This window comes from Synchiropus splendidus, chromosome 18 (genome assembly GCF_027744825.2).
Source record: "Synchiropus splendidus isolate RoL2022-P1 chromosome 18, RoL_Sspl_1.0, whole genome shotgun sequence".
NCBI classification, from domain to species: Eukaryota; Metazoa; Chordata; class Actinopteri; order Syngnathiformes; family Callionymidae; genus Synchiropus; species Synchiropus splendidus.
In genome coordinates this window covers 10,464,362-10,476,996 of record NC_071351.1, presented here as the reverse complement: position 1 = coordinate 10,476,996, position 12,635 = coordinate 10,464,362, and the positions used below count along the sequence as shown (strand labels likewise).

The 12,635-nt window shown below is 46.7% G+C and overlaps 4 protein-coding genes across 8 annotated transcripts in view; 2 read left to right on the top strand and 2 right to left on the bottom strand.

The window, feature by feature from the left end:
• Window positions 1-281: 281 nt before the first annotated feature.
• LOC128749718 (chymotrypsin-C-like) lies at window positions 282-1,887 on the top strand. The gene is made up of 8 exons (XM_053849590.1): window positions 282-335; window positions 401-489; window positions 560-657; window positions 716-838; window positions 894-1,030; window positions 1,095-1,240; window positions 1,584-1,736; window positions 1,809-1,887. Exons 1-8 carry the CDS (start codon window positions 299-301, stop codon window positions 1,824-1,826), a joined length of 801 nt encoding a protein of 266 aa, XP_053705565.1. The 5' UTR covers window positions 282-298; the 3' UTR covers window positions 1,827-1,887.
• A 237-nt stretch (window positions 1,888-2,124) lies between these two features.
• LOC128750037 (chymotrypsin-like elastase family member 2A) lies at window positions 2,125-4,647 on the top strand. Its single transcript, XM_053850161.1, has 8 exons — window positions 2,125-2,169; window positions 2,703-2,791; window positions 2,876-2,973; window positions 3,034-3,156; window positions 3,232-3,368; window positions 3,430-3,575; window positions 3,641-3,793; window positions 3,854-4,647. Exons 1-8 carry the CDS (start codon window positions 2,130-2,132, stop codon window positions 3,869-3,871), a joined length of 804 nt encoding a protein of 267 aa, XP_053706136.1. The 5' UTR covers window positions 2,125-2,129; the 3' UTR covers window positions 3,872-4,647.
• Window positions 3,766-9,149, bottom strand: tmem51a (transmembrane protein 51a). Its single transcript, XM_053850162.1, has 3 exons — window positions 8,912-9,149; window positions 6,552-6,999; window positions 3,766-6,350 (listed from the first exon to the last, which is right to left on the bottom strand). The coding sequence occupies exons 2-3, from the start codon at window positions 6,956-6,958 to the stop codon at window positions 5,954-5,956; spliced, it is 804 nt and encodes a 267-aa protein (XP_053706137.1). The 5' UTR covers window positions 6,959-6,999; window positions 8,912-9,149; the 3' UTR covers window positions 3,766-5,953.
• A 2,894-nt stretch (window positions 9,150-12,043) lies between these two features.
• Window positions 12,044-12,635, bottom strand: part of kazna (kazrin, periplakin interacting protein a) — a 102,567-nt gene continuing 101,975 nt past the window's right edge. For all 5 annotated transcript variants that reach the window (XM_053850590.1, XM_053850592.1, XM_053850591.1 and 2 more), the window contains one exon: window positions 12,044-12,563. In XM_053850590.1, the coding sequence (XP_053706565.1) occupies window positions 12,405-12,563 (159 nt within the window). In that variant the 3' untranslated portion in view covers window positions 12,044-12,404. The remainder of the gene's footprint in view (window positions 12,564-12,635) is intronic.

The window sequence follows — 12,635 nt, the reverse complement described above, 5'->3', positions numbered from 1 at the left end:
ACATTCATGAATGTCGCTCTGTTTACCCAGTGAATGAATGAATGTTCTCATGTATTTTAAGTGCAAGAAAACAAAATTCACAACAAACACAGTGAGCTTTCTTCACCGTTGTTGTTTCTCCTGCCTCACCACGAATGCTTCGACCCTGGCCTCCTGTCTGGTGACACTCTGCCAGAAGTTATCTCCAGCGTCACAATCTCAAACTGCTCACTTTCCCAGGTGTGATCCAGATTCTGCTGGTGATGTAACACCAGGCGGGACATAAAAGCGGGCCATGTGGAGCCGCGTGCGGTGAACCATGAAGCTTCTGGTCCTCGCGCTCTTCGTTGCCGGCGGTGAGACTCCTCTCTCAGGTCCAAACCTGTCAGGATTCCGGGGCTCACCTTCTCTTTGTCCACAGCCTACGGGTGCGGCTTGCCCACCTTCCACCCCGTGGTCAGCAGGGTGGTCGGCGGAGAAGACGCCCGGCCCAACAGCTGGCCCTGGCAGGTGACGAAATGAGAACAAAAAAACAGAGTCACAGTGAAATAGAAGGCTCAAGTGAGTGTGTCTGCTTCAGATTTCCCTGCAGTACAACAGAGAGGGAGAGTGGAGACACACCTGCGGGGGCACCCTGATCGCTGACCAGTGGGTCCTCACCGCTGCGCACTGCATCAGGTAAGGATGGAAAAATCCAGGCTGGAAGACGGATGAACTGACCAGTGCACGATGCCAGCAACGGGAGGCAGTACAGAGTGGCCATGGGAAAGCACAACCTGAAAGAGACGGAGGAGCACGCCGTGTTCATGAGCCCCGCCAGCATCATCGTTCACGAGAAGTGGAGCCCCTTGTTCATCCGGTAGGTGCGACACTTTCCCGTCAAACGTTTCCCTGCTCATGTCACACGCCCTCAGGAACGACATCGCCCTCATCAAGCTGGAGTCTCCCGTCACCTTCAGCGACGCCATCATGGCCGCCTGCCTGCCTCCCGCCGGGCTCATCCTCCCCCACGACGAGCCCTGTTTCGTGACCGGGTGGGGTCGCCTCTACAGTGAGTGGGACACCTCTCTTGCTTCCTAGTCACAACACATCCCTTCAAATTCCTCCTCGCACAGCCGGAGGTCCCATCGCTGACAACCTGCAGCAGGCTCTGCTGCCAGTGGTGGACCACCAGACCTGCACCAAGCCTGACTGGTGGGGCTTCCAGGTGAGGGACACCATGGTCTGCGCCGGCGGCGACGGAGTGGTGTCTGGCTGCAACGTAAGTACACACAGAATCAAACTGCCACTCGTCTAGATATGAACTAGAGCATCTCGAGAAGTCACCCAGGAAGTTTGACGTCAATCTCATGTGTCATTTCAAAATAAGGACCTTTTGAAAATGATGCATATTGAATGTGGAGGACCTGTGGAAACTGCCGGTTGCGGATAGACACACGTGGTCGAACAGCGCTGTGAGCGCTTCATTTTATTGGTCGAATCTCACAAGGCTTTATGTCTGGATGGCAAGACGCCCCGTAGTCCGCTGAGATCGGATCAGCTGAGCGCAATTGCGCACGCGCGCAGTTTAGAGGGAACGTCGCTGAGAAGCTTGCTCCTCACAGGGCGACTCTGGAGGACCTCTCAACTGCAAGAACGCCGACGGAGCCTGGGAGGTCCACGGCATCGTCAGCTTCGGACTTGGACTCAGTTGCAACTACCCCAAGAAGCCCACGGTCTTCACCCAAGTCAGCTCCTACATGGACTGGATCGACTCAGTAAGGCTGCCACTGACCCCTGACCCCTGACGCCGTCTGACAAGCCTTCTAAATACGCACTCTCTTTCACAGAAAATGGTCGCCTACTGAGAGGAAGTCGCTTCCTGAGCCACTGCATGTACATAAACAATAAAGATGAACTCAAATCTCATCTGGTGTCGATCATCATTTGAACATTTTACAAAACCAAAAACGCTGCTCTGGTTTGGATTCTCCGGGTTTCGTGTGGGACACCGGGAAACTTGTGTCACACGCCACATGCCAGCACTCGCCACTCGCCTGTTGTTTGACTGACTGGACACATCATCTGCTTATTTTCACACGGATCCGCATCCACACAGAGTATAAATAAGAGCTGGTCTTCGTGTGAGGTTTGACCTGACAAACTCAGCCATGAGGCAGCTCCTGGTTCTCACTCTCACCATTGCAAGTGGTAAGATATTTTTTATAAAAAAAGATATTTATATTGAACAGATTCATTTTAAATGAATGCATTTTATTTTATATTTAATAAATGTATTTACAAACAGAGATTTAAAAAAACCCCAAAATACTAAATGTTAATTTTTTATTACTATTCATTGTTATTATTTCGTATTATTATGTATTATGTCAATGTGAATTTCTCGGCATTTATCATTGAAGGTCTGGCTCCGCACCCTCTCTTTAAATAATCGCTAACTTGCCCAAATCTTGTGGCTGTTGCTCACATTTTAACTGACTGTTTACTTTTTTTGATAGTGTTTAGTCATTTTTATTTTCAGATTTACAACATGATCACAAAAAAAAAAAATCGGATGCATGAGGGCGCCAGTGAGTTTATTCGATGGTGTGGCTTTCACAGTAAAATCGTCGTGGGGTTCTTAAAAAACAATTCCACGTTTTTTAATATGTTATATGAAAGCAAAAGTCTGACTGGGGACGATTTTAGCACCTGACCTTGTGACCCCCCCGACACGTACCTAGTTTGTGGATGTGGCGTGCCGACGTTCCCTCCGCTGCTGAGCAGGGTGGTGGCAGGAGAAGACGCCAGACCCCACAGTTGGCCCTGGCAGGTAAACACCGGAGCGAGAGATGAAGCGTCAGCAGGAGCAAGTGGAAAGGCTCTCACATGAGTGATGGATCACCTCTCTGCTCAGGTCTCGCTGCAGTCAGACAGCAGTGGGCGCTGGAGACACGTCTGTGGCGGCTCCCTCATCTCCTCTGAGTGGGTCCTCACAGCAGCGCACTGCTTCAAGTAGGTTTCCTGGGCTGGCGGTTGGAAAAGACAGACGACTGTTGAGGGTGTGTTTTCCAGTGAGCGCTACAGCTACAGAGTGGAGGTGGGCAGGCACAGTCTGAAGGAGCACGAGGAGGGCTCGCAGGCTGTGGCAGCAGCGAAGATCATCGCTCACGAGGCCTACAGCGTCCTGCTCAGTCGGTGGGAACTGCTGTGGAACACAAAAACACTTCAGTTTTGGGAGGGTTGATGTGTTTGTGTGGTGCGGTTTGGCAGCAACGACATTGCCTTGATCAAGCTGTCCTCACCCGTGAGCTTCTCGGACACCGTCGAGCCCATCTGCCTCCCGGGAAGTGGCTTGAGTCTGGCGCACGGAGCGGCGTGTTATGTGACCGGCTGGGGTCGACTCTCCAGTGAGTGCTTCAGCGAGACTCTAGTTTAACAGAGAAGCAGAGATGTTTTGAATTCTTCCAGCCCAGGGTGCTCTGGCAGACATCCTGCAGCAGGCCCTCCTGCCGGTGGTCGACCATCAGACCTGCTCACAGCCGGACTGGTGGAGCGTTCTGGCCACCGACAAGATGGTGTGCGCTGGAGGAGACGGAGTGGCTGCCGGCTGCAACGTGAGTCTGCAGAGAGAGAAGCTGTAAAAGCTGTTCCTGCTCTGAGATGCTCCACTGACCTGCAGGGAGACTCCGGCGGCCCGCTGAACTGCCAGAACCCTGATGGGTCCTGGGAAGTCCACGGCGTGGTCAGCTTTGGTTCCGGTCAGGGCTGCAACGTCTTCCAGAAACCCACCGTCTTCACACAAGTCAGCTCCTACATCGACTGGATCAACAAAGTGAGACAAATCCCTCCATAAAAAACGCCAGAAACTCAACCGTTTTTCATGGTCTTGCAGGTTGTGGCCAACAACTGAGGAGCTTCCTCATCACTATCTAATCGTGAATACAAACAGTTCCAGCTCCAAGATAACAACACTGCTGACTCTGTGACGCGTCACCAACCTGAACCATCACGGTCTGAAGCCAGCTCATGACAAAAAACTGAAAAACAAATCAGCGATATTACACCTCCATCAATGAATAAAACAGAAGGCAAATAAATATCCTGCACAAACAGCTTTTTTTCATTCAGTTTAACTTTAAAATGAACACAACACACAAGTCAATCTCACAATAAACAGATCACAACATACTGAAATGATGCCGGGTAAACACCAATAAATTCAATTCTTTAAGAATATTTTTTATTATAAAATTTGTTTCCAAAAATGATTTCAGAGAAAGATTTCACAGTACAAACAAAAACAATACATGACAGCATAAAAGGGAAAGTGACTGGAAATAACATTTAAAAAAGATTTTGGCACCATGAGAGTAAAACAGTGAGAAAACCATCCAGATCATACTCCAGCACTTCACACTCCAGTCCAGTTATGGTTCAAACAGGGACGACCAGGCGGTTCGGTATGTACAATGAAAAGCACAAGAGAAACAGAAAGGACACACTGGAAAGCAGTGCGAGAGTTTTCAGCCTCAGGAAGTCGGTTTTTACCTGGTGGTTCATTGTTGGCAGTAGTTTTGGAACATCCAAAATGGATGGTTCTAACAAGTAGGATAGCATGGAAACCAAGATATTTTATGCAAACACTGACACCGCTTGCTGGCATTTTCCCACATAAATAACAGCAGATAAAACCCCAAATAAATGTTTCAAAAATGAAATGCTGAGGTGACGACCTTGAAAAGTCATTCGGGATCACACCCCGGTTGAAATACTTCACTGTTTCAGTCGTCTGGTGTTTGTTTACGGAAATGAAACGGCGCTTTTAACTCTCCTCCAGTTCACTTCTCTTGAGATATAAAAACTAGTTGCAGGAATGAAGATGAGCAAGCGAGGAACAGCTGCACTGTCAAAGAGCTTCTGTGTTCCTCTTCATGAATAAAGGAGCAGGGAAGAGAGCGCTAGCATCACCGCTCCACTGTGTTCACCATGGCGACGGAGGGGGGAGAAGCCCTCCAGCTATTCCTCCGCCTGCCATTTCCTTCTCCAGAACTTTTGTGCAGCAAAAACTTGTAGAATCTCACAAAAATCTTGGCAATTCTTTTGAGCGACGAAATCGATGAATCCGTGGATCTTTCGCCTTCAACCGTCGCAAGTTTACAGACCAATGATTTGAACAGGAAGTGGTGACGTTGGCAGTAAAACATGATGGTTTGGGGGTCTCAGCAGTTTCAAGAACTGTTTGTAGCCGACACTGTGTGCTGATCATTCAGAACCGTTTTGGGCAACAGCCAGTGAATCCATGGAAAACAACTATCACATACAATGTTCACCAGACGGCATTAGCACGACGGTGTCTCCGACACGTTTCTAGACTGAGGCCCGTACAACCATGGAGACGACTGTAATACTGGTGAGACTTTATGAAAATAAACACTAACAACTCAGAGGAGTCACCTGTGTATCGACATCACGGCAACAAACATCACGAATAAACAAAAGAAAACCTGTGGGTTGCTCCTGCGATGACTAAAACAATAGCGATGGATTTTTGTCTCGCTTTTGTGAAAGGGTGTGTACTGAGTTTGTGTAACCTTTCAGTGTGTCGAGGGTGCTGATGTTTGTTTACTAAGCATGATAAAGGTATAGGGACACTAGCTAAGTCAGTTAGCTCATGGTTACAGTTAAAACATCCTTAACTGAGGAGAACCGAGCTGTCAGTGATGGTGGAGTTACCTCAAGCCACTCACTCTGAAGAGATGAGGTCCTCTCACAGAGGAGTCCTCCTCGAGTTGGTGAGTCAGAATCATCAGCGGAGCCTCGACTGTGTCCAGTTGCGAGATCCGAGAGGCGAGAGAATAAAGAGTCTTTGAACTTCTGCTGGATTTCAATTCAAAGTGCCTCTGAGAGCAAGTTTAGCCGCCCCAGGCTCAGCGAGGCAGATCCCGAACCACATCGTGGAGAGTCCCGTCTCTGAGAAACCATCGCTGCCGTCTTAGAGAGGAGGAACTTTGTCCTCGTACTGCGGCGGCGGGGTGAGCGGTTCTATGCTTAATGCGGCGGCAGGTTGAGGGGTGTCCCCGGACTTGGCGGGCATCTTCTCCGACTTGATCCGGCGGATTTTGATGGGGAGGAGCTTGCGGCTGTTTTTAGCCGCTCTGCGATTGGAGGTGGAAGGAGCGCCGCCGGTTGCAGGACCGGGCTGCGTCGAAGGAGGCGCGACCTCTGGCACCTCGGACTCAAACTGCACCCCGTCGACTTTGACCAGGTCGTCGTACGACGGCAGCTGGGAAGCGCCGGGCTCAAGGTTGCTCTGACTGACCGGGTACTGGCCACTGCCGACAGCCTCCTCGTACGAGGGGACCGCGTAACGCTGGGCTTGTTCCTCCGCCCTGCATGAGGCCACACAACATTCAACATGAGAGACTTCCTAGTTTACAAGTGAAAACAGTTAAAAAACAGGATTTTATTTGACAATTCATGCTCGGTTTAAGACACCGATTTAATACTGCTTTATAATTCGGTTCGCGTTCTGAAGCCTGCCACTAGGAGGCAGCAAATCTCAGCTCTGTGAAAGCCAAAGACAGACTCACGTCTCTCTGCGCTCCTGCTCCCTGGGTGAGGCCGCTCCATTGCTCTGAGCCTCCAGAAGTCTCATCTGCTCCCTCTGTTTGTTCCTCATTCCCAAACACAGGGACAACAGCAGCATGACCACCCCGGACCCCACCAGGACAAAGGCCACCGACGAGGCTTTATTCTTCCTGCTGCCTGTCTCGCTATCTCCGGCGCTGGTGTTGTTGGCAGACGGGTCAGCAGGAACCACGCTCCACACAATCATCACGATGCCCAGAGCTACGAGACCCACGCCGAGGGCACAGAGAGCATACTGGGAGCCCGAGTTCCCAGAGTTCTCACTGCTGACGTTATTGTTGTTGTTGTTGTTATTGTTGCTGCTGCTGCTGGGGGCGCTGTTGGCTTGTCCGTCGGCACCTGCTCGCATCTTGTCAGTCGCACAACTTCAGTCAAGGCCACAGTCAAGATCTGCGGAGATGATTCAAATAAGAACTTAGCAGCACCAAATAAACCCACAAAACAAGGAACAGCTCCACCAGCAAGCGGCTCTTGTGAGCCCATAAACCCATATTTCACCACGAGAAAAACTCCAGTGATGCTTTTATGAAAAGGCGAGTCTCGTCGTAAAAGAGTTGCAGCAGACTCACCTAGTTATTCAATGTCAGGTCATTAAATGAGAAGAACACCAGCAGGAAAGAGACTTGCAACATGCACTATTCCTGGAAGTTATAGCAATCAGTGGCCATGCAGTATCAGGATTGAACAATGGGAATTGGAAATACTCAAGCGTTGGTTTAAAACATTGGGGAAAAAATGACAATTTCTCGTGGGATGGCAGTTCTGAGTAAGCAAACCCAAATATAGTTCACACAATCGCAGTACATTAAGTACATTACGTGGTTTAATAGCTTGAATGGTATTTGTTTATTTTTAAAGATATTTATAATATGAAAGAAAAACAAAATGGAAGCGCATGTTTCTTATTGAATGGACAGTAACCCTTTAAACTCAACCTTCGCTCGCAACAAGACTTGACCCGAGTTTGAGCTCTCGGATGCATGAAGGGATTGTTTTGGTGAGCAACCCGCCCAGACACGCGGGACACTCTCGGCATCAGCTCTTCTAAACCAGATAGACCCTGTCAAAATGAGGAATGCCAAGAATGGAACAGGAATACTGGGCTCAGGGCAGCTGTGCATTCTACCCACAGACATAAAAGGACCAGGAGCAATAAGATGGGAATTAACTGAACGCTTTGTTTAAATAGAACTACTTCACTTTCCAGAACATCATTTGAAAATTCAGCCTTTTACCACAGCACTATAAGGAACAAAAGCGGAACCAAAACAGAGGGTGTAGCTTTCGACCTTTGATCTCAGAGTAGTAAAAATAAATAAATAGTAAACATGAAACGTAGGGATGCAACAACAAGTAGACTAGAATGGACGATTGGAAATTGGTCGCAGACATCATCGCTCTCTAACTACAAGCCGCTGCAGCGAGGGGACCATCGCGGCCCAAGACGCCAACAGCACGGGGTCATTTTACAAAGGACAGATCAAAGGACAGTACCTTTCTCATCAAACTTTGAGCAATTTAACTCTCTCACTCTCCCCCCAGTCGTATATCAGATCATGAGCCCCATGCAAACTGCTGTTCCTGGCGGACTCCCGGGTCCAGATCTCTGCACACGCCCTTCTCCTTCAGCATCCTCCTACATCAGTCTCCATCACCAGGAGAAGCCGATCCACTCCCAGCTTCTCCCAGATGACCATCCTCACAGACGGGCCACGCCCCTCAGCTGGGGATGTTTATAATAGGATCCAGTTGAGTCTCCAGGCTAAGCCTCCAAGTCAACACAGCAGGTAAATACAGAGCTGTCACGGTTCTGTAACATCTTAAATATATTTTTTTATCAACCACAGAGACTTTCAGGGTCAATTCAAAGCACTGTTGACAAGAGCATCCTCTGCCTTGAGGGTGAATAAGCTGCTTCGGAGTTTATAGAGGCATCAACATCGACGAAAAGATCCTCGCTTCTCTTCACCCACGTGACACATGCACGTCCCCAGTGAATAATAACCTCAGCTTGAATCATCTGGCCATGCTAGCTATGCTAACGAGGACACTTCTCCTTCTCGAGAGTGACAGGATGACAAAGGGTCACAGACAAGTTCTGGAGCGAGAACACCCAACTCGTGGTTTGTGATTCAACCATGCTAAAAGTTGGTCTCGCCCCGAACACGGTTTCACCGACTCCGGTCTTCTGAAGTTGCTCGTGACGTGTTCAGACACTCCGGGAAAACTCTAAATATCAACACGATCGAGTAACTGTGAGCCACATTCCAGCACAGGGGCATGAAAACAAGGGGACGCTTACCTTCGCATCGTCCGCTGAAACACTAGCAGTTCTAAACCTTCCTCTCTGTTGGGCGCGCGAGACGAGGAAGACCGTTGGGTTACTTGTGACTACGGCAGCGGGAGGTTTACGAAGACACAAGCGAGAAAAGTGAAGAAGAAAAAGAGGGGAAGGCGTGTGAGGACTTCCAGGAGTTTAACCCCTTCGCTGTCGGCGGACTTTAGCGAGGAAGAAGGGTAGTAACTTCAGTTCGAGGAGTGGAAGAACCCCCATCTGAGGGCGTGGCTTACGGTTCTTGTGACGTCTTTTCGAGTTGTGTCGTTGGTTTCAATAAAAACAAAAAGTTTTGGTTCCAAAAAAATGCAGAACCAAGATGGAATTGTATTTTTTAAAGTCTAGTCTCTAGTTCTCTTTAGTTTTGTCCTGTTATTTTTGTGATTTAAAAGGACGTTATTTTGAAATGTAAAACACACCAATAATAATAATAAAAAAAACCCTTTATGTTCATAAGAGGTTGTGCTTCATAGATTCCCATCAAGAGTTCTGAAATGAAGAAACACTCCGCTGCAGATGTGAGACCCTTCTGCGGGCCCCCACCATGGATTCTGATGTTATCTAAATAAACTCCACATAAATTGCCTCACGTCAATCGTCTGAAGGTGATCTTGGTTTTTGTTTTGACTGCAACAAAAGTAGTAGCCACGACCCAGCTGGGATTTTTCCGCTGCCCCGTCCACTTGCAGACCCTCTAACTGACAGCTAGAGTTACATGCAGGTGGAGCTACATGTCCAGGTCACTCTCAGACCCCAAAGTCACCGGGATTAACAGGAAATACAACACCATATTGGCCTTTATTATTTCTCCGATTGTAAAGCTCCCACCATAAAAGCGTTACTGGAACTCCAAACTTCCTTCAGGAACTTCTCCACTTTCAGTTCAGACTTCTGCAGCTCCTGCTGTGTTTCTTCTTGTGTACGTGATCCAGACTGGACTGCACTTCCTCTCGCGCCTGCAGCCTTGCCTCACAGTAATGACAAAACCATAGCCCCCCTTCATTGTTCTGTTTGGTGCCGTGGACCAGTCCCTGGAGAGCTTCTCTTCCTCTCACCACCAGTCCTTTAACTACAGCGGCAGGTTGGTGAGAGGGTGAAGATTCAAAGCAGACGTCAGCGACACACTGGCACTGTGCGGGGTGTGGCGCGAAGGTCTACAGATGTTGACAGGAAACATGTTACATGAACGGCAGCCGTGTGGTTTCTCCACCTCAGTCGATATTTTAGTGTCAGCTCTCAACTGCATGTAAATGTTTTACTCTGTAAAGACAAGTGTTTCCTGACACTCCACACCTTAGCTTTCATCACAAATAATGGAAAAAGAAATGTATATTTATTTTCCACATGCTGCGCAGCACTGACTAGTGTTATATTGTGAATAAAATAATGATAATTTATTTTAAAATGTTTATAAAATTTGTTTTTATTTCATTCAAAATATATTTTTAATTATTAAATAAAATTTAAAAATTTAAATAATTTATATTTAAATTGACATAAATACCTGAATCAAAATGATAAAAAAAAATAGATAAAAAAATACAGACTAAACAGATGCAGACATAAATCGACATGAATCACATTGAAGATGTTGAAACTTTAGCATTCTGTAAAGTGAGCATCAGAAATCCAAAGTGTCCTGCTGTGTGTTGCTAAGCTGGACACACCCTCTGTAAGGACGTGTTTATTATCATGCTGTCGTGCGGTCGCCTTCGCCATGACTTCCAGGATTGTTATCCTGGTTACACTGTCAATCCATGAACGTGATTCATGGCACTCTTGCTTCACACAGCCGATCTTCATGGATCTGTCTGACGTGGTCAGTTATTCGTGCGGCCCCATGATGTTTCAGTTTATTCTCAAAGTCCCTGAATGTATTGTGTGTCTTCGTCCACTGAGTGACCTCTGGATCTGACCCTCCTTTGTACAGAACTGAAGGACACGAATGGTGCACATTTCCAATTCACCACCTAGAAAAGTCAATAAGCGGTGTGTCACGCTGAGATGTTCTACAGTCATGATGAGTCAGAGGAGGAAGTCTCGCCACATACAAGGCATTTGACATGTGAAAAAACAGCTGATTCGCCGATGACTTCGCACACTGGACGGCGCCATCATCCTGACGGACATTCCTGTTTCCCTCTTCACAGATCAGCCATAAGGTCTGCGAGTTACTCCGCTGACGTTTACATCACCGCTGCCTTACACAATATTGAGCGTGTCGCAACAGGAGACTGCAACAAGCGTTTGTCTGTGAACGCACCTTAGTCATGACCAAGGTGCAGCACGTTGTGCTCCACTCAAATGGTTGCCACTGAAACAAGAAATGTCTTGGATGGGCAGATAGAATGGAATTCAATGGGGGGAAAAAAGCAGATAGTTTCTATAGATAGAAAGATGGAATCACAGGAGTGCTACACAAGCAGAAACACATTCACTTCAAGTCGGAAAACGTTCTTATATTTACTGTATTATCATTTTACATCCTCTATTTACTTCCTAGTTTCAGATTCATGGGTTATATGGCTGTTTTAAATATGTATTTTCAAGTTTCTCCCTTTAATTTCAACAGAAATGTTGGACTATAAAATAAAAGGAGAAAAAAATTAACAGGTTTTTTGAAAATATGCAAAAAAATTACTCAATAAATAAGTATAAAAATAGAATAATAAAAGGAGAAATATACACATACAGGAGTATGAGAGTGTCAAAATCTCTATTTAAGGAAATAGGTCTTTATTGTTATATGGATGGATGTATGGATGATGGCCATATTTCTGAAATGTAAATGGAAATGTTCAAGGTTGTAAACTTGTTATAAATAAATACATTTTATTATTATTATTATTATTATCAATACAATAATAATTCCTCCTCACATCTCATGAATTAAGAAGAATTAATAATATACTTGTGTTTTAATCATAATAATTTGTTATGTTATTATGTTATATGTCATGTTATAGTTATGATTCATTGCTTAGGTCTGTGTCACATGGATTCACAGGAGCATGGATGTGAGAACGTGAATAAATGTGAGTAGAAGCAGGTATTAATATTTCCATATGAAATAAAGACAAACTGAGACGTCACTCTTGACATTTTTGTTTTATTCCAAATTGTTTCCATCCACACAAAGTATGTACAGGATATTCATGATTCAGACATTGTACAAATGACACCGTATTGTATCAAACATTGGCGGACAGTGCTACATTTGTTGGACACCACAGTGAGAGTCACATACCGGTTCAAGTTAGTTCGATCAAACAAGGCATCACAGACAGTCAAACATTGATCACATCAGGAAGTTACAAGTCCAGTTTCCTTCAGAGAAACGCTCCAGGAGTCCGGTCCCATCTTGGGATCAATCATTCACAGATCCAGGAAACAGCCCGGATAAAAAAAGTGCATGACGTATCACAAAGGCCCCTTTATTCCAACACATCCTCCAGCTGAGTCACACGTTGGTGATCCCCACGTTGGCGTAGCTGTGGATGGGGCTCCCCTGGACTCTGCTGGGCGTCGAGTCCCGGGTGTCCCGCGGCAGCGAGCCGTAGCTGCCATGGCAACTCAGGTCGCGACCATTGCGACCTTTTGGGCTGTAGCCAGTTGGAGGCTGCGACAGATAAGATAAGATAATATAAGAAGGCTTATGTCAAGTATGAAATATTTACACTTTGATTTGAGT